Source organism: Eptesicus fuscus, chromosome 17, assembly GCF_027574615.1.
Source record: "Eptesicus fuscus isolate TK198812 chromosome 17, DD_ASM_mEF_20220401, whole genome shotgun sequence".
In the NCBI taxonomy this organism is placed as follows: Eukaryota; Metazoa; Chordata; class Mammalia; order Chiroptera; family Vespertilionidae; genus Eptesicus; species Eptesicus fuscus.
The window spans coordinates 53,738,445-53,764,991 of NC_072489.1; the positions used below are offsets into that span (position 1 = coordinate 53,738,445).

The window sequence follows — 26,547 nt, forward strand, 5'->3', positions numbered from 1 at the left end:
AACTTTCAAAGGAAACCCCATGCCCAGGTCGTACCCTGGACCAGTAGGAATTTCTGGGGTGGGGCCCAGCACCAGTAATTTTTAAAAATATATTTTATTGATTTTTTACAGAGAGGAAAGGAGAGGGACAGAGAGCTAGAAACATCCATGAGAAAGAAACATCAACCAGCTGCCCCCTGCACACCCCCTACCGGGGATGTGCCCGCAACCAATGTACATGCCCTTGACTGGAATCGAACCCGGGACCCCTCCGTCCGCAGACCGACGCTCTATCCACTGAGCCAAACCGGTTTCGGCCAGCACCAGTATTTTTTAAAAATCTGTGGGACACGTATAGCCAGGGTTGAGAACCAACGTGTGTTTCCTTCTAAGCGTCTACATGGCACTTGCTAATCTTGAGGCTTACTCATTCTCAGAGTGTGCTATGGGGCTCCACAAGGGGGCGGAGCTGGCCTTGACTCCCAGCCGCCCCTCTTTCTTCTACCTGTGCCCCCAGGACCTGGGCAGCACCTGCTGGCGTCAGCTGCGCCCGCCGCGGTGTGGACAGCTCCGTGTCTTAGCGCGTGCCTGCCCCCACACAAACCACATCGGTCCACAGTCCCCCACGGAGTCGGATGTCAGCAGTGACAAGGGTGGCACACAAAGCCCTCGGTGGAAAACCAGGCATCTCCCTGCCTCCCCAGCCTCCCGTCGGGAAACATAATGACTACTTTACAAAGCTATTTCATAAAACGTTATGTTAAATGAACATCAAATTACTTTTCCTTTTCCTAGCTTTAAATGCTAATAGTGCCATTTATTCCTGACCTTCAGGAATATGAGATGTTTTCGATGACAACATAGAAAAGAGTTCTTGTTTGAAAACGCAAGCTACTTTGGACCACATCTTATTACTCCTAAGTATAGCGTGCACCAGCGCCGCTCGCTTCAGCCGCCCACTTATACGGAGCTGGTGTACATTTCAGTTGACATTTATTGTTCTCCTGCATACGTGTCCAATTCCTTAATGATGACTCTGACAAAGACATAGAGCTCGGGATATAGAAATTACATCTGCTACCGTGTAATCAGTGTTATCTATTAGAATGCTATTTGTGACAAGTCACGTTCAAAATAAAAATCGAATTGATTTTTCTGCGATTTGAATACGGTGCCCCCTCCCAGCAAGCCTTTGATTGAATCTTAAACACTTTAATGCTCTGTTTTTGTTTGAGGCAGGTCGGGGAGGGAGTTTGCGCTATTCACAAAGCTAAAACGGTCTGCAAAACAACAAAATCAAATTTCCCAAAGCATCTCTATTGGCAAGCCCGGGGAATGAATTTGGTAAAGCTCTCTTTACGGGGCACGCAGCGCAACGACGGGAGCCTACACTTCCACATTTCGTTTTCATGCCTCCATTTCCCTCTAAATCAGGCTCTCACTGATGCAGGGTCTGAAAGGCCTCTGCCAGGCCTTCGTTTCTCCTTTTCTCTCCAGCGAGTGCAGGCTTTTTCTCAGCCGATCCACGCGCCACCTCACCCGGGTCCCTCTCTCTTGGCAGTGGGCTTGGGCTAACTGCTCTGTGTTCTGGGCCTGTGGGGGTTCTGTCTCCCACATCCCCCAAAGGGGTCTCTCTCAAGGAGGCACCTGTGTGACCCATTTTGCTTACAAAATGAGTCACTTACAACCATCCCCTTGGGTTAACACGTGGTTTGGAGCAGGCGGTGGTGAATTAGGGCACAGCCCTCCAGCGAGTAATGGTCTTCATATTTTTAACTGTTTTTTTTTTTAATTCAAAAAAATATTTTGTGATACATGAAATTAAACTTTCAGTGTCTATCAATAAAGCTTTATTGGAACACAGACACACTCACTAATTTCCATATTGTCTAGAACTGCTTTCCTGCTAACACGGCAGAATTGCCACAGAGACCCGCTGGCCCACAAAGTCTAAAATATTTAGTGTCTGGCCCATTTGCAGAAAAACGTTTCACTCCCTGATTTAGAAGGCAGGGCCATAGTAACTGGTGCCGGCCAGGGAAATACAAGTGATTTTAGATAAACTGGAGCTGGGGTCAGGGACTGTGGAGGGCACGGGGTGACACGGCCCGATGGAGAGGCCTGGGGAGAGTTGCCCTTGGTGTGACCTTCATGAGAGCTCATACCGGAAATAAGGCCTGTAGGCTGTTGGGGCTGGGTGCCCAGCTCCTCTAGGCCATGGAGTGCCTGGTGCCCTTTCCTGATGGCACCCCAGGTTGGTCAGGAAAGATGGGGTACATACTCCCTCTCAGCCTTTGGAGCTCCCAGACAAATCCTGTTTGAGTCTACCTATAGACAGGGGTTTTATTGGGAACATGTCAGCCTTGGGGGGGGGGGGGCGGTGCTGTATTTTTTCTGGGAAGGGGCTGACTTAGGAAGACTGATGGAGGTTGTCAAGGAGAGGACGGATGGGGCTCTGCCTGCCTGGGCCGTCTCACAGTGATAGCTCACCTGTGGAGTGCCCCCGCTAGGCCGGGCACCAGGGGACACCTGGGATCTTTAGAGAGGGGAGAGTAAAATGCTTAAGGGACCCAGAGGCCTTCTGGGAAAGAAGCCAGGACCCCAACTTTTGAAATTCTGGGGTGAGGATGGGGTCTGATGAGCAAGGCCTGGGAACAGGGCAGAGAGGTGAGGGCGTCCGGTCTTGAGCCTTAATGGAACTTTCCATTTTTGCCTTTTTATTGCTCCTTTCTGGCGCTTTTAGCTGTGCTCAAGAGGAAGCAGATGACCTGTGAGTTGTATGTTAGCAAAATGCTAGGCCAAGCCCTTTGTGTGTGATACCCCATTGAATCCTCCCCAACCCCGTGCGGAAGGTATTCTCATTTTATAACCAAACATTAAGGGGTAAGAGTGCCTGCGTTTCACAGCAAGGTCAGTCAGCAGGTATGTGGCACACACCGGCATGATGAACCCCAAAGCCCAGCCCTCAGCATCCTCACTCCACTACACTGGCTCTGTCATATTCATTACATGTTTTTGTGTGTGTTTCTTGTTTGTCCTCTCTTTTCTTTTTTAAAATGCATTTTTATTTTTATTGATTTCAGAGAGGGAGACGGAGAGAGAGATAGAAGCATCAATGATGAGAGAGAATCATTGATCGGCTGCCTTCTGGACACCCCACACTGGGGGTTAAGACTGCAACCCGGGCATGTGCCCTGACTGGGAATCAAACAGTGACCTCCTGGTTCATAGGTTGACGCTCAACCCCTGAGCCACACCGACCGGACTGTCTTCTCTTTTCTTTCTTGAATCGATTCGATGTAGAAACCATGGTGCTAGAGAAGAGTTACAGCCACGGCTGACAGCCTTTTAGAACCAGCCAGTCACCACTCCCGGAGGGGGCGTGAGGACCCGAAACCTGGGCATCCCCTCCCACATCCGGCCTCCAGGGCAACTGTCAGTTTTCTCGAAAGAAGAAAGAGGTGACCCCGAAGGATCATTTTAATTGCCGTGGAAGTCAGACCATCCTGACAGGAGGCCCTGAAATCAAAGGAAACCATGCAAACCTGCACCCTCTGATTCCTCAGCCCTCCCAGCCCAGGGAGGTTTGTCTGCTCAGGTAATGGCATTGTTCCCAGTGGCAAGAATGAGCTCGTTAAGGCTGCAGCCTGTGCTAATCATGATAATTTGCCGGACACAAAAATTATCTCTCTACCTGCCCGGACAGACAATGCTCTGGCAATGATAGGCTAGGGGGAACGAAAAGGATAAAGATTAGGGAAAGAATTGCCATGCAGAATGGCTTCAACAAAAGAAGTTACTTGAACCTAGTGATCTTAATCTTGACATTGTAGAAGAATTAGATACTATTAGCCAATTTTTTAAATCGCCTTTATTCAACTTTGGTAACTGTCGTGTGGCTGTTTTCTTGTTTGTGTTTTACAAGAGCCATTTTTAATTTTTCCATTTATTATTTTTTAAATATGTTATTGATTTGTTTAGAAAGAGAGGAAGGGAGAGGGAGAGAGAGAGCTAGAAACACCAATTGGCTGCCTCCTACAGACCCCTACTGGGGGTTGAGCCTGCAACCTGGGCATGTGCCCTGACCAGGAATTGAACCGGAGACCTCTTGGTGCCGGGGATGGCACTCAACCAAAGGAGCCACACCTGCCGGGCCAGGAGCCATTCTGTAAAGATTGGTCTCAGGTGAATTAGTTGGAGCTTAAATTGTGATGCGTGATGTGACCCCGTGGATGAGGTTAGCATGAGGGCAGTTTCGAGGAACCGCTTTGGTCTTGGGTCCCCTTCATTTCATGGGCAATGGTCTTAGTAAGCTTGAGCACAGAGCAGTCACCCCCAAACTCTGTGGTTTGGGAAGGGGGACCAGCCAGCTGCACCTCCCGTGGCTCGTGTCTGAGAGGCCGGACGGCGGGCTCACTGCCCGCCCGGGCAGGCGAGGGGTCTGTCTCCTGGCTTCTCTTCTGGGAATTGTGGGTCCCACTCCCCGGGCTTCGGGAAAACTGGGAACATCCCAACTTCACGCTGAGCTTTGCCCCTTTTTAGAGAGAGCCAGCCGCCTCGGGTTGAGATGTGACTTTTCTACTGCAAGGTACAGTCTCTAAAAGACTAAAATATCTCCTAATTATTCAAATAAGGATTCTTTTTTAAAATATATTTTTATTGATTTCAGAGAGCAAGGGAAAGGGAGAGAATCACTTTTTTCACTTATTGGCTGCCTCCTGCACGCCCTCTAGTGGGGATCGAGCCTGCAACCCAGGCAGGTGCCCTGACCGGGAATCAAACCATGGCCTCCTGGTTCACAGGTTCCTGCTCAACCACTGAGCCACCCCTGTCAGGCTCAAGTAAGGATTCTTAAAATAACATTTCTTCCTGATTATGTTAACGATAGCTGTTGCCTGTGGGAAATTGGGGGGAAAAACACAAAAAACAACCAATAACCACTGTTGGCATTATAGTTTAGCTCCCTCTACCCACCCCTTTTTAAAACAAAAAACAAATAGGATTTGTGTGTGTGTGTGTGTGTGTGTGCGTGCATGTGTGTGTACACATGAGTTTGCTCTTAGTATGCCTGTTTTTTACATGTACTGTATCATATTTTCCACAGCAGCATTTTTCTACCATAGTTTCTGAACAATCACATACCAGTGGACTGTAACCCCAGGTCCCGTGGGGTTTGGGTGGCTGTTCTGGTTTGTGGGACACTCGCTCTTTACACACCTCCTCGGCCGTTTCCCTGGACAAGGTTCTTAACCATTTCTGTGCCAGGGGCCCGCTGGCTGTCTGGGGGAACACGTGGGCCTCTCCTCAGAATAATGTTTTTAAATGTAAAATACAGGAGGTTACAAGAGGAAACGAATTATATTGAAATAGTATCCACATAGGAAAAAGGATACATTTGTGAAACAGCATGTTTCTTTGTGCGTGTATTGAACAGCAGCATGTCAGACAGTGTGGTGGCTCTAAGAACTGCAATCATGGTCAAGTAGTGATGGCAGTACATCACCTCCGGCTGTTTGTAACGAGTGTCCTGAGGTGTGAGGAGGTCTGAGATTTCTGCTGGTGTGAGGCGACAGGTACGGCTGTCGTGTGTTCCCTACATTCATCAATGAAAGCACACCTAAGTTTCACTTAGTGAAAACAAAGATATAACTTCCTTTTCTCATCCAAGTTCTTTGTTTCTCATCGAAGATATGACTCCTGGTTTCCACCCAGGGGACTCTAGGGTTCCGGGGAGCCTGGCGAACATCCCTGGCCTGGGAGGACCCCAGCGGTAGCTCCCCACATCGCCCGGCTCGCGCAGCTCCGAGCCTTTCCGTGCCAAGGCCTCACTGCCCAGCAGCTGCTTCCACTCGTCCTGAGTGCCAATGAGGGCGGGCGGAGCGCACCTGTCAGCGGCAAGAGGCAGTTGGCCAGTGTTCGGGGTTGAACTGTGTCCCCCACACAGGTATGTTGAAGTCCCAAGCGCTGGTACCTCGGAATGCGACCCCTTTGGAAACAGGGCCCTTGCAGACCCGAGCGAGCTAAATTTACATGAGGTCATACTGGAGGAGGATGGACCCTAATCCAAGGTGACCAGTGTCTTCACATGAAAACACGAAGACACAAAGCCATGTGAAGACACAAAGACACTGAGGGGTGCCCACTGGAGCCCCAGCTGGTTTGGTTCAGTGGATAGAGTGTCGGCCTGCGGACTGAAAGGGTCCCAGGTTCGATTCCGGTCAAGGGCACATGCCCGGGTGGCGGACTTGATCCCCAGTAGGGGGCGTGCAGGAGGCAGCCCATCAATGAGTCTCTCTCTCCCTTCTCCCTTCCTCTCTGAAATCAATAAAAACACATTTTTAAAAAATACCCACTGGAATTATGCACCAAGGACCACCAGCACGCCTTCAGGAGCTGGGAAGAAGCAAGGAAGGATTCCTCACTAAGGTTTTAGGGGGAGCCTGGCCTTGCTAACTCCTTGAGTTTGGAGACTTCCAGAAATGTCTGCTATCTGACACGGCCCAGTTTGTGGCCCTCCACAGCCAGCGGGGCTCTCCTGGGGACGGGGATGCTGAACACCCAGGGCAGGGGTGGGCGTGGCCTCTGTGACAGCGTGGGGACTCCCAGGTCAGGACGCTGATGGGGACCGCCAGGTTCGGGGGCCGGGCAGGGCTTCCATCGCAGGCTGGTCCAGGTGCGCCGCGTTGCCTCCGGGTTAGGAAGACATGGGCCCCGCCTGGCTCTTGTCCAGGTCGGAATCAGGGAAAACCCGTCAGAAGCCGCTGGGATGCTGAGAAGTACACTCTTTATTCCCACAGGACAATACAAGGTCTTTATCGCTCCCGACACCCTACTGCCAGCCAGCCAGGGTGAAAGGGATTCTCACGTGCAAATCTCCCTAGTCCTGCCGGGGGTGGGGAGGGCGGCTTCTCCCGGGAGACTGGCGAGCTCCCGAGCGCCCCCTAGAGTCCACTCGCCCCGGGCGGCTCTCCCAGGGGGCTCTTGGCTGAGGACAGTGGCTCCAGATAGAGCTTCCTGTTGCACAAATTTGGTCTCTGAGCGTAGCCGCACATCCCCGGAGGCCTGGGGCGCTCTATTGGGGGGACTTCAAGGCCAGGACAGCTGCTGTCTGCAAGACAAACCGTGCCGTGAGCTGCAGGCGGGTGCCCAGCGGTGCAGAGGCCAGTGCCAACATCCCTCCCCCCCCGCCCCCCCCCCTGCCCAGCCCCCCTCTGTTTTAAAAACAGCAGGAAGGGCCTGGGGCCGGTTTGGCTCGGTGGATAGAGCATTGACCCGTGGACGGAAGGGTCCAAGGTTCGATTATAGTCAAGTGAAAGGTCCAAGGTTTGAATCGGGTCAAGGGCATACCTCGGTTGCAGACTCAATCCCCGGCCCTGGTCGGGGCGCGTGCGGGAGGCAGCCAGGCGGTGTGTCTCTCACATCAATGATCCATGTCTCTCTCTCTATCTCTCCCCCTCCCTTCCACTCTCTCTAAAAATCAATGGAAAACATCCTCAGGTGAGGATTAACCAAAAAGAAAAGAAAAGGAAAAAAAGCCAGCAGGAAGGGCGGAGAGCCCTGACTCACCTGGTAGAGAGAAGTCCGGGTATTTGGGCAGCCATTCGTGCTGCAAAACTTTTGGAGGAGGAGCAGGAGGCGGCTGCGTGGACCTCACTCCGTAGATTCTAAAATAAGGACCAAAGTCATGGAGTCACTCCTTTGATTAGTAATAGAGAGAAGAATAAATAGAATCTATGCAGTTCCTGTGTGAGCACGAGATGTTTATTTTTTATTTCTAATCCTTACCATGTATCCTAACGGTAAGGATTATCATCTCCATTTTACAGAAGGGGAAACTGAGGCCACACGAGCCACCCTGCGCCGTGCCCTGCCCCTGCCCTCCCTCGGCACCCTGGGGCAGTGGTCGGCAAACTCTTTAGTCAACAGAGCCAAATACCAACAGTACAACGATTGAAATTTCTTTTGAGAGCCACATTTTTTAAACTTAAACTATCTAGGTAGGTGCATTGTTATTAACTTAATTAGGGTCCTCCTAAGCTGGCCTTTGCTAGAAACTCAAGGGGCCAAAGAGCCGCATGTGGCTCGAGAGCCGCAGTTTGCCGACCACGGCCCTGGGGCCTTAGGTTGCTGCCAGGAGGGTGAGCCCGGTGGTGTTCCACTCCCAGCCTCTCCCTGTAAACCAGCAAGGACCACAAGCAGGACTTGGGGAGAATGCTGGGCACAGAGGGGGCATGGAGGGCGGCTGGCTACTAGGAAGGCCTGGCGGTGACAAACGAGGCCCGTGTCAAACAAACCAGACACAAATCGTCCTGGTGCTGGGAGGGGGCAGCTGGGGAGCCCTGGCCCGGACCTGCCCTTCCCCTTCTCGCCTGGGTCCCGCCTGAGCCAGACTCACTCCTCGTAGGGTTTCAGGTGCGCCCTCTTGGACCGCTCCGTGAGGTCCAGGAAGTCCTGGTAGCAGTTTCGGGCCATGACAGAGTACCTGGTGGCGCAGCCCAGCTCCGTGACGCCGGCTCTGGGCAGGTAGCCCGCCCAGCCCGGGATCGGGGGCTCCTCCAGCGGCTTCTTCATGTCTCGGCATTCTGCACAGAGACCCACGCTTCCTGAGGGCTCGGAGAAGCCACCCCTGGGCAGGGCCCCCGAGGTAGCTGGCACCCCAACAGTTAGCCCCGGTGAACCCCTGGGCCTGTAGATGTCCTCACGGCAGCTGCCGCTGGCTGGTGGGCTCCCCGTGCCAGGCACCGTGGTTGGAGTTATACGGACAGCCTCCCACTTCACTCTCTCCCAAACCATGAGCAGTTGGTGCTGTTATTACCTCCACTCTACGGAGGAGGAGACTGAGACTTTAAAGAGGTGACGAGCCCGGCCAGCGAGGCTCAGTGGTTGAGCACTGACCTATGAACCAGGAGGTCACAGTGCAATTCCCGGTCAGGCCACATGCCCAGGTTATGGGTTCAGTCCCCCGTGTGAGGCGTGCAGGAGGCAGCCAATCAATGATTCTCATCATTGATGTTTCTCTCTCTCTCTCCCCTCTTCCTTCCTCACTGAAATCAATAAAAATATATTAAAAAAAAAAAAAAAGGGTGAAGAGCCAGGCCAGTATGGCTGGGTGGTTGAGCATCGACCTATGAACCAAGAGGTCATGGTTCGATTCCCGGTTAGGGCACATGCCCAAGTTGTGGGCTCGATCCCCCGTGTGAGGCATGCAGGAGGCAGCTGATAGATGATTCTCTTTCATCATTGATGTTTCTAACTCTCTCTCCCTCTCCCTTCCTCTCTCTGAAATCAGGAAGGAAGGAAGGAAGGAAGGAAGGAAGGAAAGGAGGAAGAGGGAGGGAGGGAGGAGAGAGACCTGGCCAAGGTCACACAGGAAGTGGTAGGACCAAGATTCAAATCCATGTCCGTCTGATTCCCGAGCCCGTGCCCTTGGACAGATCCTGCTGCTCCCTCAGACCACACGCTGCTCCCGGACAGTTTACAGAGGGAGTCGGGAGGAGCATCCAGGTGGGAGAAAGCACAGCAGCCTCGGCCCCGGGAACCTGCCTGCAGGTCGTGACTGCCTGGCTGGCTGACCTTGGGCACCTGCACATTTGTGAGGTAAAAGGTTACTGCCCCATCAGCCTCCTCCAGTGGCTGTAAAAATCCAGTTAGGCCATTGAGTCCCATAACCTCAGAGCTGGAAGGCACCCTAGGGAACATCGAGTCCATCCTTCCAGGCCCTGGATGTAAGAAGTGGAGCCCAGAGAGGGGAAGCAACCTGCCTTAGGTCACACAGCAAATAGTTGCAGAGCTGGGCTAAATCCCAAACTCTTCGGCAAATGCTCTCTGCAATGTCTTAGAAAATTGTAAAGCACAAGAAACGTGTCCTTGAAAGTCCTCAATTCTATATATAAAAGCCTGAGTGACCGGATGACCAGACAACCGGCTGGTAGCTATGACGCGCACTGACCACCAGGGGGCAGACGCTCAATGCAGGAGCTGCCCCCTGGTGGTCAGAGTGCTCTCACAGCAGGAGCACTGCTCAGCTGACAGACGGGCGCCAGACACCGGCTCATGGCTGGCGAGCGCAGCTGCACCGGCATGGGCCTCTCCTATGGACACTCCCTGCACGCCCAAAGCAGCCGCGCAGCGCCCAGCCCAGGCTCAGGCTCCTCCCCGGCCACCTGCCGCTTCACGCACTACTTCGTGCTATGCGGGATTGACACAGACAGTGGGCTGGAGCCCGACGAGCTGGCGGGTAAGGCCGGGTTGCGGCGGCTCGGAGATCCACTGATCCCCGCAGGCCAGGCCGAGGGACCCCACCAGTGCACGAATCCATGCACCGGGCCTCCAGTGGTAATGATAATAAAAACAGTCCATTACGTTCCCTATAAGCCTTTACCCCTGAAAAAATGGTCCCGGGCAAATCACTGTTGTGATTATTAACAGTACATAATCACATTCTCCGTGGGCTCTGTGGTTATCAGTGCAGAGCCCTGTCCCACCCAGCTAGTACCTGGAGGAGCTGGGTTCAAACCCAGGTCTGACCTCAGACAAGGGGCATCCCTGTCGAAGCCTCACTTCCCCCATCTCTGAAATGGGAATGACAGCATCGCCCCCGCACAGGGCTGCTGTGGATGGTGGGAAACAATGGTGCCTGGCACAGAGCCGGCCCAGAAGGCAGCGGCCTGAACGCTGTGGTGTCTCACTCGGGGGGCTCCTCGTTCCCAGCACCCTGTCCCCCGACCTGCACCCCTCTCCCCCGGAAATGGGTGCTTCTCCTTTTAAGAAACCGGGCCTTTCCGTGTTCGCTGCCGCCTGGGGCTTCGGACGGCGCGGCATTGTGAGGTCTCTGTGGCAGCTCCGTGGGCCTGCCGGGCCCTGACCTTGGGCCCCAGGGGTGCGGGGGGGCTGCCTTCGGGGAGCCAGTACCCAGAATCAAGGGGTGGTACTGCTGGTAGTACTGGTGCAGCGCCCTCAGGACCGTCTCCTCCTGGCAGATGGGCTTCAGTTTGGGGGCGGTGGCCACCGCGTGGCAGAATTCCTTCTGCTGGTCCTTGTAGCGCTGCGTTTTCTCCCGGAAGGCCTGCAGGCAGGGGGACATGCGGTCCTCGCTGGAGGTGCCCTCGCAGCTCAGGTACGGCACGAAGCCTGCGAGAGGGGAGGGGAGCCAGCCTTCAGCAAGCGGGGCCCAGGCTCTCGGCCCAGAGCCCTTCGGACAGACGGACGAGCAGGGCTGCTGTCTCCCCTGCGGCCGGGCCCTCCCACGGCCACAAAAACAATGACCTTGGAGCTTGGGGAGGGGAGGCCCCTCTCCACAAAGGCGATGACGGGCAGATTCTCTGCTAGCAAAGCCCCCGGTGTGAGGCTGCCCGGGAAATGGGGGAAGCGTGTAATGGGCCGAAATGACAGTCTGAGGAGCGATTGAAATGACTCGTGTGTTTAGAGAGAAAGCTCATTTTTCCCTTGACACTTCCCAAATGCAATTGGGGATCTTTCTTGTCCGGCCGTCGGGAAATTGCGGGCTTATTAAAAGCACAGACCTATTACACAAAAAGGTAAATCCGTTATCTGCGAGACCCAGCCCAGAACCACTTTTCACCCTTTCCCACAAAATAACAGATAATCATTACAATTAGTATGGGTAAAACACAGCTATGTGTTTACACCGGATGCTGAAATCCTAAGTACTATAATACTGTCAACGCGAAACCATTTTTTTTAAAAAAAAGAACAAATGAGGGAAAACTGGGTAAAAACTTGGCTTTAAACGGCCAAATATCATAAATGAGCCCTCCTGATTGAAGCACAATCTTTCTGCCTTGTCCCCAAGTCAGGAAAACCTGGCTTCATAGTGGAAAGGAAGAATCTAATGACTAGACTGACCTTGAAGTCCTCCAAGGTCAGTCTCCCCAGCCGGTGGGCAATTAGCACATGCCCTGAAGTCAGGGGGGAGACTGGAGAAAGCCGGGGGCCTTACCACTGTGGCTTCTCCCCCAACGGGGCCCACTTTGGTCGGCGTAGATTTTAATCATCGTACAGGTGCCCAAACAGGAATAGAAGCTACCTTTTCTGAGTCTTGCTAAGGGCCAAAGGCATTTTCAATAGGTTACACAGGCTGGCTCCTTGAATCCCCACAATAATCTTATACAAAATCCATTACTACCCCTTGCGGTTGGCCGAAGTGTACCTCCCCAGTGCAAGTTCTAACCCCTGGCCCCTGTGAATGTGACCCTATCTGGAAATAGGGTCTTTGCTGATGTCCGTAAGGATCAGATGTAAGATCATCCCGGATTCAGGGTGGGTCCTAGATCCAACGCCTGGTGACCTTATAAAAAGGAAGGACAGAGCTTGGAGACGCACAGACACAGACAAGGGCAGGAGGCCCCATGGAGAGTCGTGTGAAGATGGAGGTGGAGGCGGCGGGGATGCTGCCACTAGCCAAGGAATGCCGGGGCCTCCTGAAGCTGGAAGAGGCAGGAAGGGTCCTCCCCTGGGGCCTGCGAGGGAACACGGCCCTGCCCACTCCTTGGTTTCAGACTTCTGGCCTCCAGAACGGTGTTGTTTTAAAGGACAGCCCTCGGAAACGAATACACCCATTTTACAGACGTATTTACTTACCATCGAGAGGTAAGTAACTCACAGCCATACAGACAATGGCCAGGCAGCACCTGGAACCTCCGTCTGTTAGAACCCAAAGCCTGTTGTCATCGCCTTTGTGGAAACGGGCCTCCCCTGTTGGACCGGGTGAGGCTGGGCAACCGTGGGAGAGGCCCCGCGTCTCCCCTCCTGAGGACACCTGTGAGGGAGCTGAGGGCCACAGGGGTCCCTGGCCCTGTCACAGCCATGTGACCTGGTACGTTCTCGGTGGCCCGGGACTGGTCAGCCCGTTAGGTGGGGTGACCACTTGCCCAGGAGCCAAGGCGTTTCCTGGAACACAGGACTGTCCGTGCTAAAAGCGGGGCCGTTCTGGGCAGCCGGTCACCGTCCCTCGTGAGGACACGAGGAGGAACGGGACCGGAGGCACAGTCTATTGGAAAACTCCAGAGAGCCCAGCTGGGGAAGGAGGCCCGGCCACGGCACTGTGTCCAGTCTGGTCCAGACGCATTTGGTGGACGTTAACTCAGTGCTCCCCGCACACGCACCGGGTCCCGTCCTGGGAGATCTGGCCTCAGCTGTATCTCTCACTCACTCATCAGAACCCCGTCATCAGCCGCCGTCAGCAATGGGGCGCTCTTAACACGTATCTTAAAAGCCAAAGCACTTATTTGGGCCCCGTCGGCCAGACAGACGTGGGCGACGGGCCAGAGCAGGGCCAGTAACCGGGACTCTGGCTCTCGGGCCAGGCGCATCTCTGCACCGCTTACCACACCACTTACCACAGTAGCCTGGCGTGACGGGCAGCTGCCTCATGAAGACCCGGGGCGAGTGCACGACGTCGCGCTCTGATAATAAAGGGAAGACGGGATGGGACTCGCACCCAACGTCCCTGCGTTAAGAACTCACGCCAAGGGGGCTGGAGCCTCGGGAGTCGCGTGCGCTTGCCGGGGGCCGGGAAGGAGAGGCAGCTCCGCCAACTGCAGCAGGACTCAGACATGAATTTAGGTAACAGGTGTTCGGACCTCCCCCCACCATTGTCCCTGCCCTGCCCTCCCCCCCCCCCCCCCCCCCCCCGCCACAACCTTCCATCCACCCTCACGAGGGCCACCAACTGTGACGGAGGTAAGGAATGGGAAGATGGGGAGACCAGGGAGCCCCATGTAAGATTGGAGAACCTGCAGGGGGACGGGGGGAGTGATGAGGCACTCTCACTCCAGAGCCTTTCTTCATCCAGGGGGAATCAGGTCTCCATGGTGATTTCTGCGGCCGGCCCCCCGCCCCCTCAGGACACGTGGCAGGGTCTGAAGACATTTGGGCTTGTCCCGACTGGGGGATGGGGTGCTACTGGTATCTAGGGTCCTGGGTTTGATTCCGTATCAGGGATGCTGCTCAACATCCTTCAAATCTCGGGGCGTTCCCACAGCAAAGCAGCAGAGCGAGCTCGGCCGTCCCCAAAGGCTGGCGTGGAGTCCATGGCGGCCGAGAGAGGGAGGTGGGGGCCCTGAGCATCCGCTCCTGTGGATGCGGTCCCACAGCCAGGCCCCGGCCCTCTGCAGGGATGGCCTGCGGGCCCCTCTGGGGTGGGCAGGTCCAGCAGCGCGTGTGGATGCTGCCAGGCCCACCCGCCAGGCCAGGTCCTCTCTTAAAGGGAATGCCCGCCCTCCCTGGCCGGTTTGGCTCAGTGGCTGGAGCGTGGACTGAAGGATCCTGGGTTCCGTTCCGGTGGGGGATAGGGCACCTACCGTGGTTGTAGCGGGGATCCGCGACTCCATTTGGGGCGCATGTTGTAGACAAATCCATGCCTCTCCCTCACATTGATGTTCCTCCCTCTCTGACTCTCCCCTCCCTTCCACTCCGTCTAAAAATCAATGGAAAAAAACATGTTAAAAAAAGAAAGTGATGTCCTCCCCCCCCCCCCAATGGGACACATGGCCTCAGGGCGTGAGGGGAGGGTCCCGGTGTCCGGTTTAGTGGGCAAGGATGGGCATTAAACAGTTCAGACATTTAGAGGCCACTTGCTAGGGGACACGCGGGACTGCATTCTTGTAAAATCCTCACAGCCACTCTCAGGGTTAGTTCCTATTCGGGGCCCCATTGTACAGAGGGTGGGTGGGAGGCACAGAGGCTAAAACACGTGTTTGAGGGTGTGGCATCCAGGGAGGATGAGGGACCAGCTCCAAACTCCGAGGGGCAGGGTTTTGTTGCCCAAAAGCAAGCCGCTGGAGAGGGAGCAGCGCCTGGGAGGCCTGCCTGGAGGAGGGGGCAGGTCGGCGCTTGGAGGGGAGATGTGCGAGGGGGTGGGGGGCTGAAAGCTGGGACACCGGAGCCCACCTCCCCTTTCGGAGCCCCTCCCGAGTCGCTCACCTGGGCAGGCCGGGGTCGCGGCCCAGCGGAGCCCCCAGCACAGGCGTGGCCTCCGCCCCGCCTCCAGGCCTTTGTGCGCTCACCGCTAGGGAGGGGGGAGGGGAAGAGGGGAGGGAGGGGAGTGATGGGACGGGCTCCTCAGCCTGCTCCTTCCCCCCGCCTCACCCTCCCGCAGCCCCACAGAGATGCCAGGGAGCGGGTGAGCCTAGTGAATGTGGGGGCGCCCCCCGCCTGCGCCCCCGCTCAGGAGCCCCACAAATGCCTGGTCTCCGAAGCTGACCCCCTTCTCCGTCTCCCCCCGCCCGAGCTCCCTGGGTTTTGGAATTGGGGGGAGGGGCACGCGAAGGGATCTAGGTCAAACCGCCTTCGGGTGATGCGGCCACTGGGCGGCCTGCGCTGGGGCTGGGGGTCCTGGTGCGAGGAAGAGGGTCTCCCTCCCAGTGCCCCGCGGGGCCCCAAGTCCGCGCCCGTGGGGTACTGGCCGGCAGGGAGCAGCCTGGGCGAGAGGAGGCCCATCCTGGCGGCTTTCAAATACAGGTGTTTCCCCTGTGTCTCCCCCCCCCCCCCTTTTGTCTGTTAGGAAAGGTGGGTGTCCAGATAGCCTGGAAGGTAGCAGGGAGAAGGGGCGATGCACCAAAATGGGGGGCCGCAGCCCCTTCTAACCGGCCTGGTCTTGTGGGCACTGGTGGGGGCGGGGGGGGGGTGCTGTGCCCTCATTGCGTTGGATTGACACGAGGGCCCACTGGTGACTCGCAGGGGATGCGTGGCCTTCAGCCTGCTGGCCCCCGGGACACGCCCGGCTCCCAAGCGGCCGCCGGTTTGGGGGGCCCGCTAGGACGCCAGAGGCCCGGGCACCAGCGCCTGACCTGGAGCCGTTTTGTCCACAGCCTTTCCGGTGGCCTGCCACGGAGTAGCCTGTGGCCACGCAGGTTCATCTGCCTTCTCTCCTCTCCGGCTGGGAGGGAAAGGGGCTGGAGACATCAATGGAGCCTCCTTCCCGGCGAACAGAGGGGCCCTCGTGTTGGAAGGGAAGTTAATAAAGCTTCAACACCTAAGGAAGAACCGGAGAACTCTACCTCCACCTGAGATGGGGAGGGGAGGTCGGTAATGATGCATCTAAAACTCCATTTACACATTCAGGGTGGGGGGAAGAAGTCTGGGCCACACCACATCCGAGTTTTGTTTTATTAGACATCCGTGAAGACAGTTTGCAGATACAACCTTGTCGAGTCGCGAGTTGCCACAAAGTTCTGTGAAGCTTGAACAAGACCCATGTGAGGATCTAGTTCCTTATTCCAAGCAGACGAGAGGTATAACATTATGGCCAACAACCTTTATACTAGCCATCCAGTGAAGCCATTTTCCGGCATACATACATAGGCAGCGTAATCACAGCTATTTTGTCTCTACAATGTGAAGTTCGATCGCCGACTAATATTGCGTTTTTGGCTCCTGGGTATATTGGTGCATGCGATTCTTGGCCACCCTGGCAGTGAACCAGACCTGGACGCTAAAAGCTACACTTGATCTAAGTATCATTCTAGGGGAGGGCAGGCTCTGTGAACTGGACGCATCTCAGCCACCGCTACGCACACACGCTCGCAGGGCGTCCCCGCTTTCCTCTCTGTCACTTGTCTGCCGTGGAGCACTGACTGATGCCTGCTGTGTACGGAAAGGGCAGGCGCAAAGGAAACCCTTTGAAGCTTCTGCCTCCAGGAAAGGCGAACATCGGATAACAAGCCAGGGGCGGCTGAGTGATGTGTCAGGACAACAGGCCCTGCAGAAACTCTCTAAGGTTAGAAAATGTGTCCGGGTGTACTCACCTACCCAGTCCCCTCACTCGAGAATATTTCTGTGGGGAAAAGGGGAGCAGGGATGGATTTGGGGGTGCCCCCTAAGGATTTCCACTCTTGGGACTCCATCTCTGGGGCCAGAAGCAAGTCCAGTAAAAGGATCACTCCCTCTCCACCCTCTACTTGCCAACACTTCCCATTTCAACCAGCTGATAAGAAGAGAAACAGACAAGGAGGCATCCTTAACGCAAGGCGGGAAAGGCCTTCCATTAGCCACAAAGAGGGGGACTTGACTATGTCACCCACCCTTACACCTGATCCAGTGGGAGAGCTGGATCTGCTCCCCACCGGAGGCCTCCTCTGAGCCTGGCGACCTGAGAAGCTCACACCCGGCGGCCCACACTGTGCCCTGAGAGGGACTGCTGTCCCACAAGGACAGGCGGGCCACCTGCAGGGCCGCAGAGAGTCCTGCAGAGTCACTGCTCACAGAGCCCAGCGTTCCGCTCGGGGACTGGGCAGGAGAACCGCACATGATGATGCTCCCTTAACTGTAAATGGTGACCTCTTGGGAAGGGTGTGTGTGTAGAAGAGTCCGATGAAGCTGCTGACCCAGGAGGCCCATCTGTTCAGCGTATTCTGACCCCAGGCACCTCTGTCTGTCGCTCAGCCTTGCGTACACAGTCCATAGGGTAGTATCGGTACAAACTGAGGAGCAGCGAGCGCAGGGAAGACATGAAACCGTGGGGAATGAGAGGCAGCAATGTCAACAAAATGCAAAGAGCGTTTTCCTTTTTTTTTTAAACAAGAAAAGCACATTGTAGAAATAAAGAATCTGTACAATATTCTGATACTGTCTGTACATAAAATTATATTACTTAGAACTAAGTTGAAAGGTCTTGTGTGGAGAGTATGGCTGGCCACACCAGAGACCCAGAGCAGGCAGCAGGGACACCCGGCGGCACCTGCCGGACGAGAGCGCCCGTGGCGGTTGCGTGACTAGCATCCCCTAGTCTGTGGTCCATGGGGTTGCATGTTCTACTAGGGAATTCTGCGGCAGGAGAGGTGACAAGGGAGACATGTTAAAATGACATGAAAATGCTCATTCAAATCTGCGTATCGGCTGTGAGGAGGGGTTTGAGAATCCCGTGTGCACGGAAGTTGGTTCGCTCGGCCTCCCTCCGTTGGTTGCGCACGCTTCCAGGGAGTTAACATCGGAGCGAGCTCCAGCAGGCGGGAGAGGCAGCTCCGAACAGACCGGGTGGGCTGTGATCAGACCCTCGGTTCTTTCTCAGCTGGTTCCGGAAGGCTGGAGAAGACTGCGAGGTGGGAAGGAAGGAGAGAGCGCAGACCCCGGCCCCACCCACAGAGGGCAAGTGTGGGACCGCTGCTCTTCCTGCCAACCTGTTCCTAGGGGAGCCCGGACGGCCGGGCGGCAGCTTCCGGCAAAATCCTAGTGAGGAGCCCTCCCGAACGGCTAAGCCAGTCCCCGCAGCGTCTACTGAAATCGCAGCCCTGGTCTCCTCGCCAAGACTGGACTTCAGTTCATAAAAGGGATAGGATCCAGGAAACCGTTTTCTTTTTCACTTACGTCTAGTTGGTAAACAGTATTATACCAGTCGTAACAGTTTCAGGTGTGCGATATAGCAATTGGACATTTCCAGGAACCTGCTTTTAACCAGCACCCTCATGCAGGAAACTCACAGATCGGCTTTGGAAAACACCTGGCTTGGCCCATCCAGTGTAGATCTACCAATTCCTTTTGGACGGACTTTGAAACTGATGACTTTAAACATTTCATAGAACAGATTCACTGCCCATGAACTACCAATATACCCCTTTGAAAATGTAGGAATAAACGGCCAAACCCTTTAGGGGGATGAGTGTGAGCAGGGAGGACAGAGTTCATTTAAAATAGGCATGTTTTCAAGGTGAGGAGCTGTTCCGGACTCCTGGGCTTGGTGATGGGAACACGGCAAAGGGCAACCTCATTTTCTCACCCGGAAGTCCTAGAATTACTGATGAACTCAGAAATGGGGACTTGGCCTTCTGATGCCAGAAGTGACACAGCGGATGGGATGCCGGGAGCTCCTTAACGTGCATTTCCATCGCAGCGAGTTTCTACCTGCTGAAACGGTGAGGTGTCAGCTCTCCCACTCACACCCATCCCCGGGGATCGGCCCAGGCCTCAGTGATTCTCCACGGAACCAGTTGGGAATTTAAATGAGAACCTGAAATAGTGCCCAGTGTAGGCAGTCTTCTCCCACCCGTGAAACGCGCTCCAACTTCCCACGGAATCTCCACTTCCAATCGCATGACCAGGAAAAGCAATGAACTGCAGATGGGGGCGGGGGTGGGGGGGGCGGGGTTTACAGCAACTGCCACCAAAAAAAGGTGAAAGGAAAAGCCTCAGGAAGATGGACAAGCTCTTCCTGCTCAGAGCTCTCCTTTCGAACCCAGAAGGACAGCCACAGAGCATCCCAAGTTCTGCTCGCCGGAGCCGTGTTGGGAGCGAGCTCATCCCTGTGCAGAGATGTGCCGGCTCCCTTGCCGGGTGGGTGTTTCGCCACCGGGGCCTATGAAACCAGCTGCTCTCCCTTGGGTTTCTTATCCCCAAACCTCAATCTCAATTTCCCGATGCCGGTGCGCCCTCAAAACCCCTCCGTGCTTCTAGCCCGGGTATTTCCAGCTCTGGTCTCATCTTCCCTGCTGCAGTTCAGGTGCGCCATGTCGAGGGTCAAGGGCAGGGAAAGGATGGTCAGGGTTGAGGTCGGCAGATGCAGGTGGGCCGAGTCCGAGGGGACAGGCGACCGGGAGGGCCCGTCAGTAATTCAAGAAGTCGATCCCCACCTTGACGCTCTTCGAGGTGGCGACGTCGATGGCCATGGCCTTGATCTCGGTGTCCCCGAACTGCATGAGGGTCTGGATCTCCCTCCGGGCGGGCGCGGCGGGGCCGCCGGTGCCCGTGAGATCCAGGCGGAGCGTGCCGCACTTGCGCACCCCGGGGTCGGTGATGAAGCTCACGTTGTCGCGCTCCGAGCTGTAGACGTTGATCACGATGACGAGCTGGGACGGCTTGGCGGGCGTGTAGCTGCGCTTGACCAGCTCGCCCAGCGCCACGGACTGGTCGGCGGCGATGAACTTGTCGAAGACGTCGGTGCACCAGCGGGTGCCGTCCTTCACCAGCAGCTTCTCGGGCGGGTGCTTGCCCTCCACGTAGCGGTTGAGCACGCCCACCCCGTAGGTGAGCGGGGACCGGCGCACCTTGATGACGGCGGGGTCCAGGCCGAAGAGCACGGCGCCCTTGAGGATGGTGAGGCCCACGTCCTGGGGGATGATGATGCGGCACTGGTCCCCGAAGGCGGCCTGGACCGCCTGCTGCAGGAGGGGCGCCTCCGCGAAGCCGCCCACCAGGAAGAGGAACTTGACGGTGGACACCTCGGGCTTCTGGAACAGGTCCCCTGCGAGGGAGGAGGGAAGGACACCGTCCTGGCACCAGAGCCAGCAGCCCAGGGGACGGGGCGGCCTGAGAGTGTGGGGAGTGGACACAGCCACCTGGGGAACAGGCTCGGTCTGAACAGAATTTCTACAGAACTGGTCTTTTAGAGAGAGGGGGTTTGCACACCAATACGCTCGGAGCGTCAGCCAAAGCCACGGCTCAGTAGACACCCGTTTTAACAGAGAGATGGTGGTCCTGGAAAGGAGTACTTTGTTCTGCCTGAAGCAGCGATGGGCAACCTTTTGAGCTTGGTGTGTCAAACTTCGCCAAAAAACTGAGCATAACTCGGGTAGTGTGTCACTTTGAGGAAAAAAAAACATTATTTCGCAAATGTTTCATCCTCAGGAGCAGCAAATGTTTCATCCTCGGCATGCGGCCGCTGAGAAATGGCTACGTGTGTCAGTGCTGACACGCGTGTCATAGGTTCGCCATCACTGGCCTGAAGGAACACGCCTCTCCCTCACACACCTGTGGCTCTGCTGAGGAAGGCAAGGCAGCCTCCTATCAATGGGACTCTCTGGGCCTGGCTGGAGCCGTTCAGCCGGGAGTGTCCCAGCACCCAAAGGTTGCTCCTTTGAACCCTGGTCAGGGCACATGCCTGGGTGGTAGGCTCGATCCCCGTAGGGGGCATGCGGGAGGCAACGGATGGATGTCCTGCCTTGATGTTCCTCTCTCCCTCTCCCTTTCTCTCTATCTAAAAAGCAATACAAATGTTAAATAAATAAATATTTTTCTTTGGTTTTCGTAGGGATTGTGATTTGGTAGGTGAGGGGTATGGAGTGTGTGGGGGCCCTAGATACTGAAAAGGGTCCCCAGTGAGTCTCCTGGGTGGCCCTGGGGGAGGCCACAAGGCAGCAGAGAGCAGCATGGCCAGACGCTGTCACCCTCCCGTGGGGACCTTTCTTGGGCTCACACACAGTTGCTTCTCCCAGCAAGGGTTGCGGTTCCTAATCTTCCCGCAGAAAGCCAAGACCGCATTGCTCAGGGCCCGGGGCTAGAGGTCATTCTGCTACTCAGCCCCCAGCTCTCTGTCTGGGAAGCCAAAGGGAAAGCGGGTGAGGACGGCTCTCGGCTGCTTCCTCCCTGAGGGCCTGTGGCTGCCGACCTGACTCCACATGCCCGGTCGGTGATGCTGGGAAAGGCAGTCCCGCTCGTAGCTCTGCCCGGGCCGCCGAGCCCCGGCTGATACTCACGCAGATGCTCGATGATGCTGTCGATGGTTGGCTTGAAAAGGGCGTTCATGGCATCGGGGCTCATCCTCAGCATCCCCTGGGAGGACCACTTCACGAAATCCACGCTGTGGGGTGTGGCAGAGAGAGGGACGGGGGTGAGCGGACAAACTGCACCCACAGGCACAGACACGGCCCTGGCAGAGCAGCTGTCAGCTCCGAGCAGCAGGGAGGGGTTAAGGTCCTGGGAAATACGCTCCCCTGCCAGGCCTGAACCCCTGGACGCTCAAAGCGAAGACTCCGCCTCTTCTGTTTCTCTTTGCCTCCCCCGTGGCCAACCTTCCCGGGAAGTGGGAGCCAACGTCTAGTGCAAAGGACAAGGAGGTAAAGGCATCTCTCTCGGATGACCACACTTGGATGCAACAAGAGTTGGATGTGAGTCCAGCAGAGGCTCCCGTGCTGTTACCTAAGGCCACCTGTGTGCTCCGGGCAGGCCCCTGTCCCACGGCAGGGAGAAGCCTCGTCCTGCCGGTGCCCTCACTGTCCCTGTCAAAGGGCCAGTGTGGAGCAGCGGAGCCCTGGACAGGGAGTCAGGCTGCTGGGCCCAGCCTGGCCCCACCGCTCAGTCGCCATGGGACCTCGGGCAAGCATGTTCTCTGAGCCCCGGCTTTTCGCCTGCAAATCAAGGCTAAGAGCACTTGCCTTACCTCCCTCACAGGGGTTGTTGTGAAGATCAAGTTAAAAACCACGTCTGGGAAAACACTCTGGAAACTTCCTAGCGCTACAGGAACGCCAGGGACTGCGGAGGGCAGTGTGCACCCGCCTGCTCTCAAGGTCCAAGGGGCCGAGCTAATGGTGGCTCCGTCCCTGCAGCAAAGCACCTCCAGCTCCTCCCAGCAGCACATTCTGGATGCCGCCTCGTCTCACGGACCAGGGATCCTTCCCAGGGCCTGGGCCAGAGGACAGTGTGTATGGTGTGGGGTGACCCACTGGCTGGCCGCGGCCAGTCTCCCCGGCGAGGGAGGCCCGGAACTGGGCAGGCAGGACGGAGGAGTCAACTAGACGCAGGTGCCTTCTGCAGGGGACCAGCGGGGAGAGCACCAGCCTGGGGGGGTCTGGCGAGGACCCTGCTCCCAGGGCGCAGCGACCTGGAGTCAAGTCCACTTTGTTTCCCGAGAGGAGCCGGGTTTTCTTGGAGAAGCAGCTGATGGCAGGCGTGGTGGGAACGCACAGGTGAGTCAGGGGCACCCTCGCTGACTCAGGCGGAGACTGTTAGAGACCACAAAGGGCCTGGCCAGCGGGGCTCGGTGGTTGAGCGTCGACCTATGAACCAGGAGGTCACGGTTCGATTCCTGGACAGGGCACATGCCCAGGTTGTGGGCCGGATCCCCAGTGTGAGGCGTGCAGGAGGCAGCCGATCAATGATTCTCATCAATGTTGTTTCTCTCTCTCTCTCTCTCTCCCTTTCCCTTCTTCTCTGAAATCAATAAAAACATCAATAAATAAATAAACAAACCACTAAGGCCAAGGCAATGGGACTCAGGAACCCACCTGAAGGGGCTCCCACCAGCCAAAACTGGACAATTGGAGCGTCACCGAGGATATAACAGCCATGGTTAAACATGCACCAGGTGTGCGTAAGTCCATGGATTCTTAGTGGGACTCCCCCTCGTGCCCCGCAGAAGGAAAACCATCATTTGGAGGATGCTATGAAATCAATAATTCTTTAAACAGAGATGGTACAAATGGGAAGAGAGAACCCAGCGTGTCCTGTCCTCCTCCTGAACTAGGCGTGAGGGAACCGAGCCACTGGGGAGTTTCTCTCCGCTCCACTACCTCTGTCCCGGGCCAAAGGCAAGTCCGACTCACTTGCTCTTCCGCAAGGCGTGCTCCACGCTGTGCCCGCGGAACTTCTTGTAGTAATCAATGAAGGAGAAGGGCAGCGTGATGTTCAGCGGGTTGGTGCGGTCCGGGGCGGCCGCCCTTTTGCGGGACTCGAACGCAATCATCAAGTCAACCCAGGCGGCGGGACGCTTGATTTTGAATTGCTCGATGAAATCCTCTCCGAATATCTTACACAGGAGCTTTTCAAATTCGTAATCGACTCCTAAGGATCCATAGGGTCCACCTGCCCCGAGAACGAAATGGAGTCGCCACGTTAGAGACGGTGAGAAAGGGACCCAGACGCTGAGGCCACCCTGCTCTTCTCTCACACACACCACGGAGCACAGCGAGGATGCCACCTAGGCTCGCTCCCTCCTCATGGAGAAGCTGTCCTCTAGAATCACTGGGCAATCACCTGTGTAAAGTCGGTTACATTTAAATGAAAGCCATACATTTCAGTGACCAGGAGCATCATGGTTTCCCCCTCCCCCGGAGACACCAAGGACAGGACCTGGAAAGCAGGCAGGCCTCGCTCAGCCCCTGGGGCTACTCACTCCTCATCACCTCCCCGACCAGGAAAGAGCCTGTTCTTCGGTTTGGTGACCCAAGACCAGGGGTCCTGGGCCCTCCCAGAAGGCTTAGCCACAGCCCCGAGTCAGGCGTGTCGTCAGGCTTCTGTCACATCCTTCCATAGCTTCCAGGAGCCACTTTCTTGGCCAGGATCTGAGACAGGCTCCCTGGATGCCAAAACCCCAGGGATGGAGGTCTGTGTTTTAAAGGGCATGGAACTGCGCTTTGCTTCCCAATGTTCAATAAGCCTCAGTGCCGCCCGGCCGGCGTGGCTCAACTGAGCATCGACCTATGAACCAGGAGGTTACGGTTAGATTCCCGGTCAGGGCACATGCCCAGATTGCAGGCTTGATCCCCAGTGGGGGGTGTGCGGGAGGCAGCCAATCAATGATTCTCTCTCATCATTGGTGTTTCTATCTCTCTCTCTCTCCTTTCTCTCTAAAATCAATAAAAAAAATATATTTTTAAAGAAATTACGAAAACTTATCTTAAAAACAAAAAAGAAGCCTCATGCCTTTTCCTGCCGACTGTCCCACGTGCTGGCGGCAGAGAGACCGGGACAAGCGGAGAGAAGTCGGGAAGGAGGGGCCCGGCTCGGGTAGAACATCCGCCGGGCAGCGCTCACCTGTGGCTTTGTAGAGTTCCTTCAGGTGTCCCTCTGGTAACCGTATCTGATGGACGGTCAGGTCCACGGTGCCGCCGCCACTGTCCACAACCACATACTTGTCACCTGGAAGAAAGACACCAGCCATCCTTCACACAGACCGCTGGTCAACCCATCCTGAAACGGGCTGGTGGGCGATGGCGGGGTCCCCAACCCTTCTCGTTAGCACAATGGGTTTGCTCATTAGTTGTACAGCGGGTTATTCATGACTAAAGAGAAGGCAGTAATGTCTGCGAGGAGCGACGGTTAGCATGGACGGTCAAGAGCCCAGATGCGTGGATCTTTAAAACCACAGCACTCGTGCCACGCGCTGCTGCAGACCTGGCACGACCCGGTGGACAGCTTCCTGCCACGTGAACAGCACCAGCAGGTGGCCAGCTGTTTACCTGAAGGCTTGTCCTGGAACCGGTGAGTCCCAGTCCCTACCTCTCCTCTGAAGAGTCTAGATGGCTTTAACACGTGTGAAATCACAGCTCCTCAAAGAGCTCTCCCTGGGGGAGTAGTCTTTAAAAGCGACTGATTTGGAACATTCTCCAAAAGGGCAACAGGGACAAGTAGGAATGCAGTTTTGCCAGCAGCAGCAACACACACACACACACACACACACACACACACACACACACACACACACACTCCAGCAAAGGCAAGGACATTCAGGGACACTACCTTCCTCCAGCTCGGACCAGATCTCGCCTATGACATTCTCCACCAAAAAGGTCCGGCTCTGCCGATTGCGCCGTACGTGTTCCTTAGCTAGTGGCCGACAGAGAGAAAACGATGGCGGGTGAGAAAGCGCGACAGAGCGGCCGTCATCTGCAGTCAGTGAGGCAGCAGCGTGAGCAGGTTAGGGACAGAACACTCAGTGAACCGCGACCCAACCATTACAGGAATGCAACCCCGGGAATTACGAATAGTCCTCCCAGGACGAGCAGCCATTGCCACCGGCCTTCACCGCTTCATCGGCGTGGCGGACTTAGCCTGGACCTGGCTGAAAGTCACCTGGATGCGAGTCCCCTCCTCCAGTGGCTTTCGGGGGGACGGGTTCCTAGAATCGACCCATTTCCTGGCTTTGCTGTCCCAGGGAGGAAGCTGTCTGCCAGGCAGCCTTCAGTGCACGTGGTTAAACAATTTCACACCAAGGAATTCTAATACAAGGAGAGTGGGGTGCTAATCGGGATCCTGGATAAACTGGACGGGAGCCCTCATCTGGATCCTGGGTAAAGTGTATAGGAGCCATTTCCTGATCTTGTTGAAGCCAATATGCTCTTTGGCCACAAGGTGGCGCATCTGAAACTGGCAAAGCCAGGCGCCAGTTTCCTAGCTCTACAGGACAACGCAGCGGTGACACCATGCGTGGGATTTCACCTCCCACTGGCCTCCCCACAGCGCTGTGAGGTGGACAGGGCATAAATCATGGCCCTACCTTAAGAGGAGGAAACCAGGTCAGGGAGGTTAGGAGACCAGTTCCCACACTGTCTTGCAGCCCCAAATTAACCCTCCATCCAGGGACCCTCATGCCTTTGAGATTTAACAGTTTACAGTGAAGTCTGAAAAAGCAGACACAAATGTGCAGGACCAGGGAAGAGGGGACCTGGGAGGCAGCCGGGCACAGCCACGGTGGGAATTTGGGCAACTCAACCCCCCACCCCGGGCCTCAGTTTCCTCATCCATAAAATGGGTATAATAATACGTGGCCTAAGTTCCTCAGAGGCAGAGCAGGGACGGGCTCTCTGATTGGTCCTAAGCAGCCAGTGTGACACCTGCTCACAGTGGGTGACAATGAAGGTGAGCACCAAGTCTGAGACCCGGTGCCATGGAGAGCGATCACCTATTTTACAGATCAAGGCTCTGCCCACAGCTCTGCTGCCGTGCCTTCTTTAGTCCCTGGGCGGGTGCTGCAGACTTTGTCTCTGACTGCAGCTGTTTATCCAACAAAGGACCCTTGACCCTCTAGCCTCTCAGCAAGGAGCAGTGTTTGCAAAACAACATCTCTGGGGGTTGGGATGGCAAGCACTGGGCCAGCTCTGAGTTCCTCGGGCCCTGCTTTAT

The 26,547-nt window shown here is 55.8% G+C and overlaps 2 protein-coding genes across 2 annotated transcripts in view; both read right to left on the bottom strand.

Moving 5' to 3' along the window:
• Positions 1-6,746: 6,746 nt before the first annotated feature.
• C17H10orf82 (chromosome 17 C10orf82 homolog) lies at positions 6,747-15,019 on the bottom strand. Its single transcript, XM_054728999.1, has 7 exons — positions 14,923-15,019; positions 14,301-14,416; positions 13,338-13,403; positions 10,891-11,109; positions 8,375-8,561; positions 7,546-7,643; positions 6,747-7,087 (listed from the first exon to the last, which is right to left on the bottom strand). The coding sequence occupies exons 2-7, from the start codon at positions 14,356-14,358 to the stop codon at positions 6,921-6,923; spliced, it is 795 nt and encodes a 264-aa protein (XP_054584974.1). The 5' UTR covers positions 14,359-14,416; positions 14,923-15,019; the 3' UTR covers positions 6,747-6,920.
• A 4,435-nt stretch (positions 15,020-19,454) lies between these two features.
• HSPA12A (heat shock protein family A (Hsp70) member 12A) overlaps positions 19,455-26,547 on the bottom strand; it is a 111,999-nt gene continuing 104,906 nt past the window's right edge. The window contains exons 10-14 of the mRNA XM_028149551.2: positions 25,165-25,251; positions 24,460-24,564; positions 23,250-23,508; positions 21,405-21,508; positions 19,455-20,173 (exon numbers count right to left, since the gene is read on the bottom strand). Of these exons, the coding sequence (XP_028005352.2) occupies positions 19,536-20,173; positions 21,405-21,508; positions 23,250-23,508; positions 24,460-24,564; positions 25,165-25,251 (1,193 nt within the window). The 3' untranslated portion in view covers positions 19,455-19,535. The remainder of the gene's footprint in view (positions 20,174-21,404; positions 21,509-23,249; positions 23,509-24,459; positions 24,565-25,164; positions 25,252-26,547) is intronic.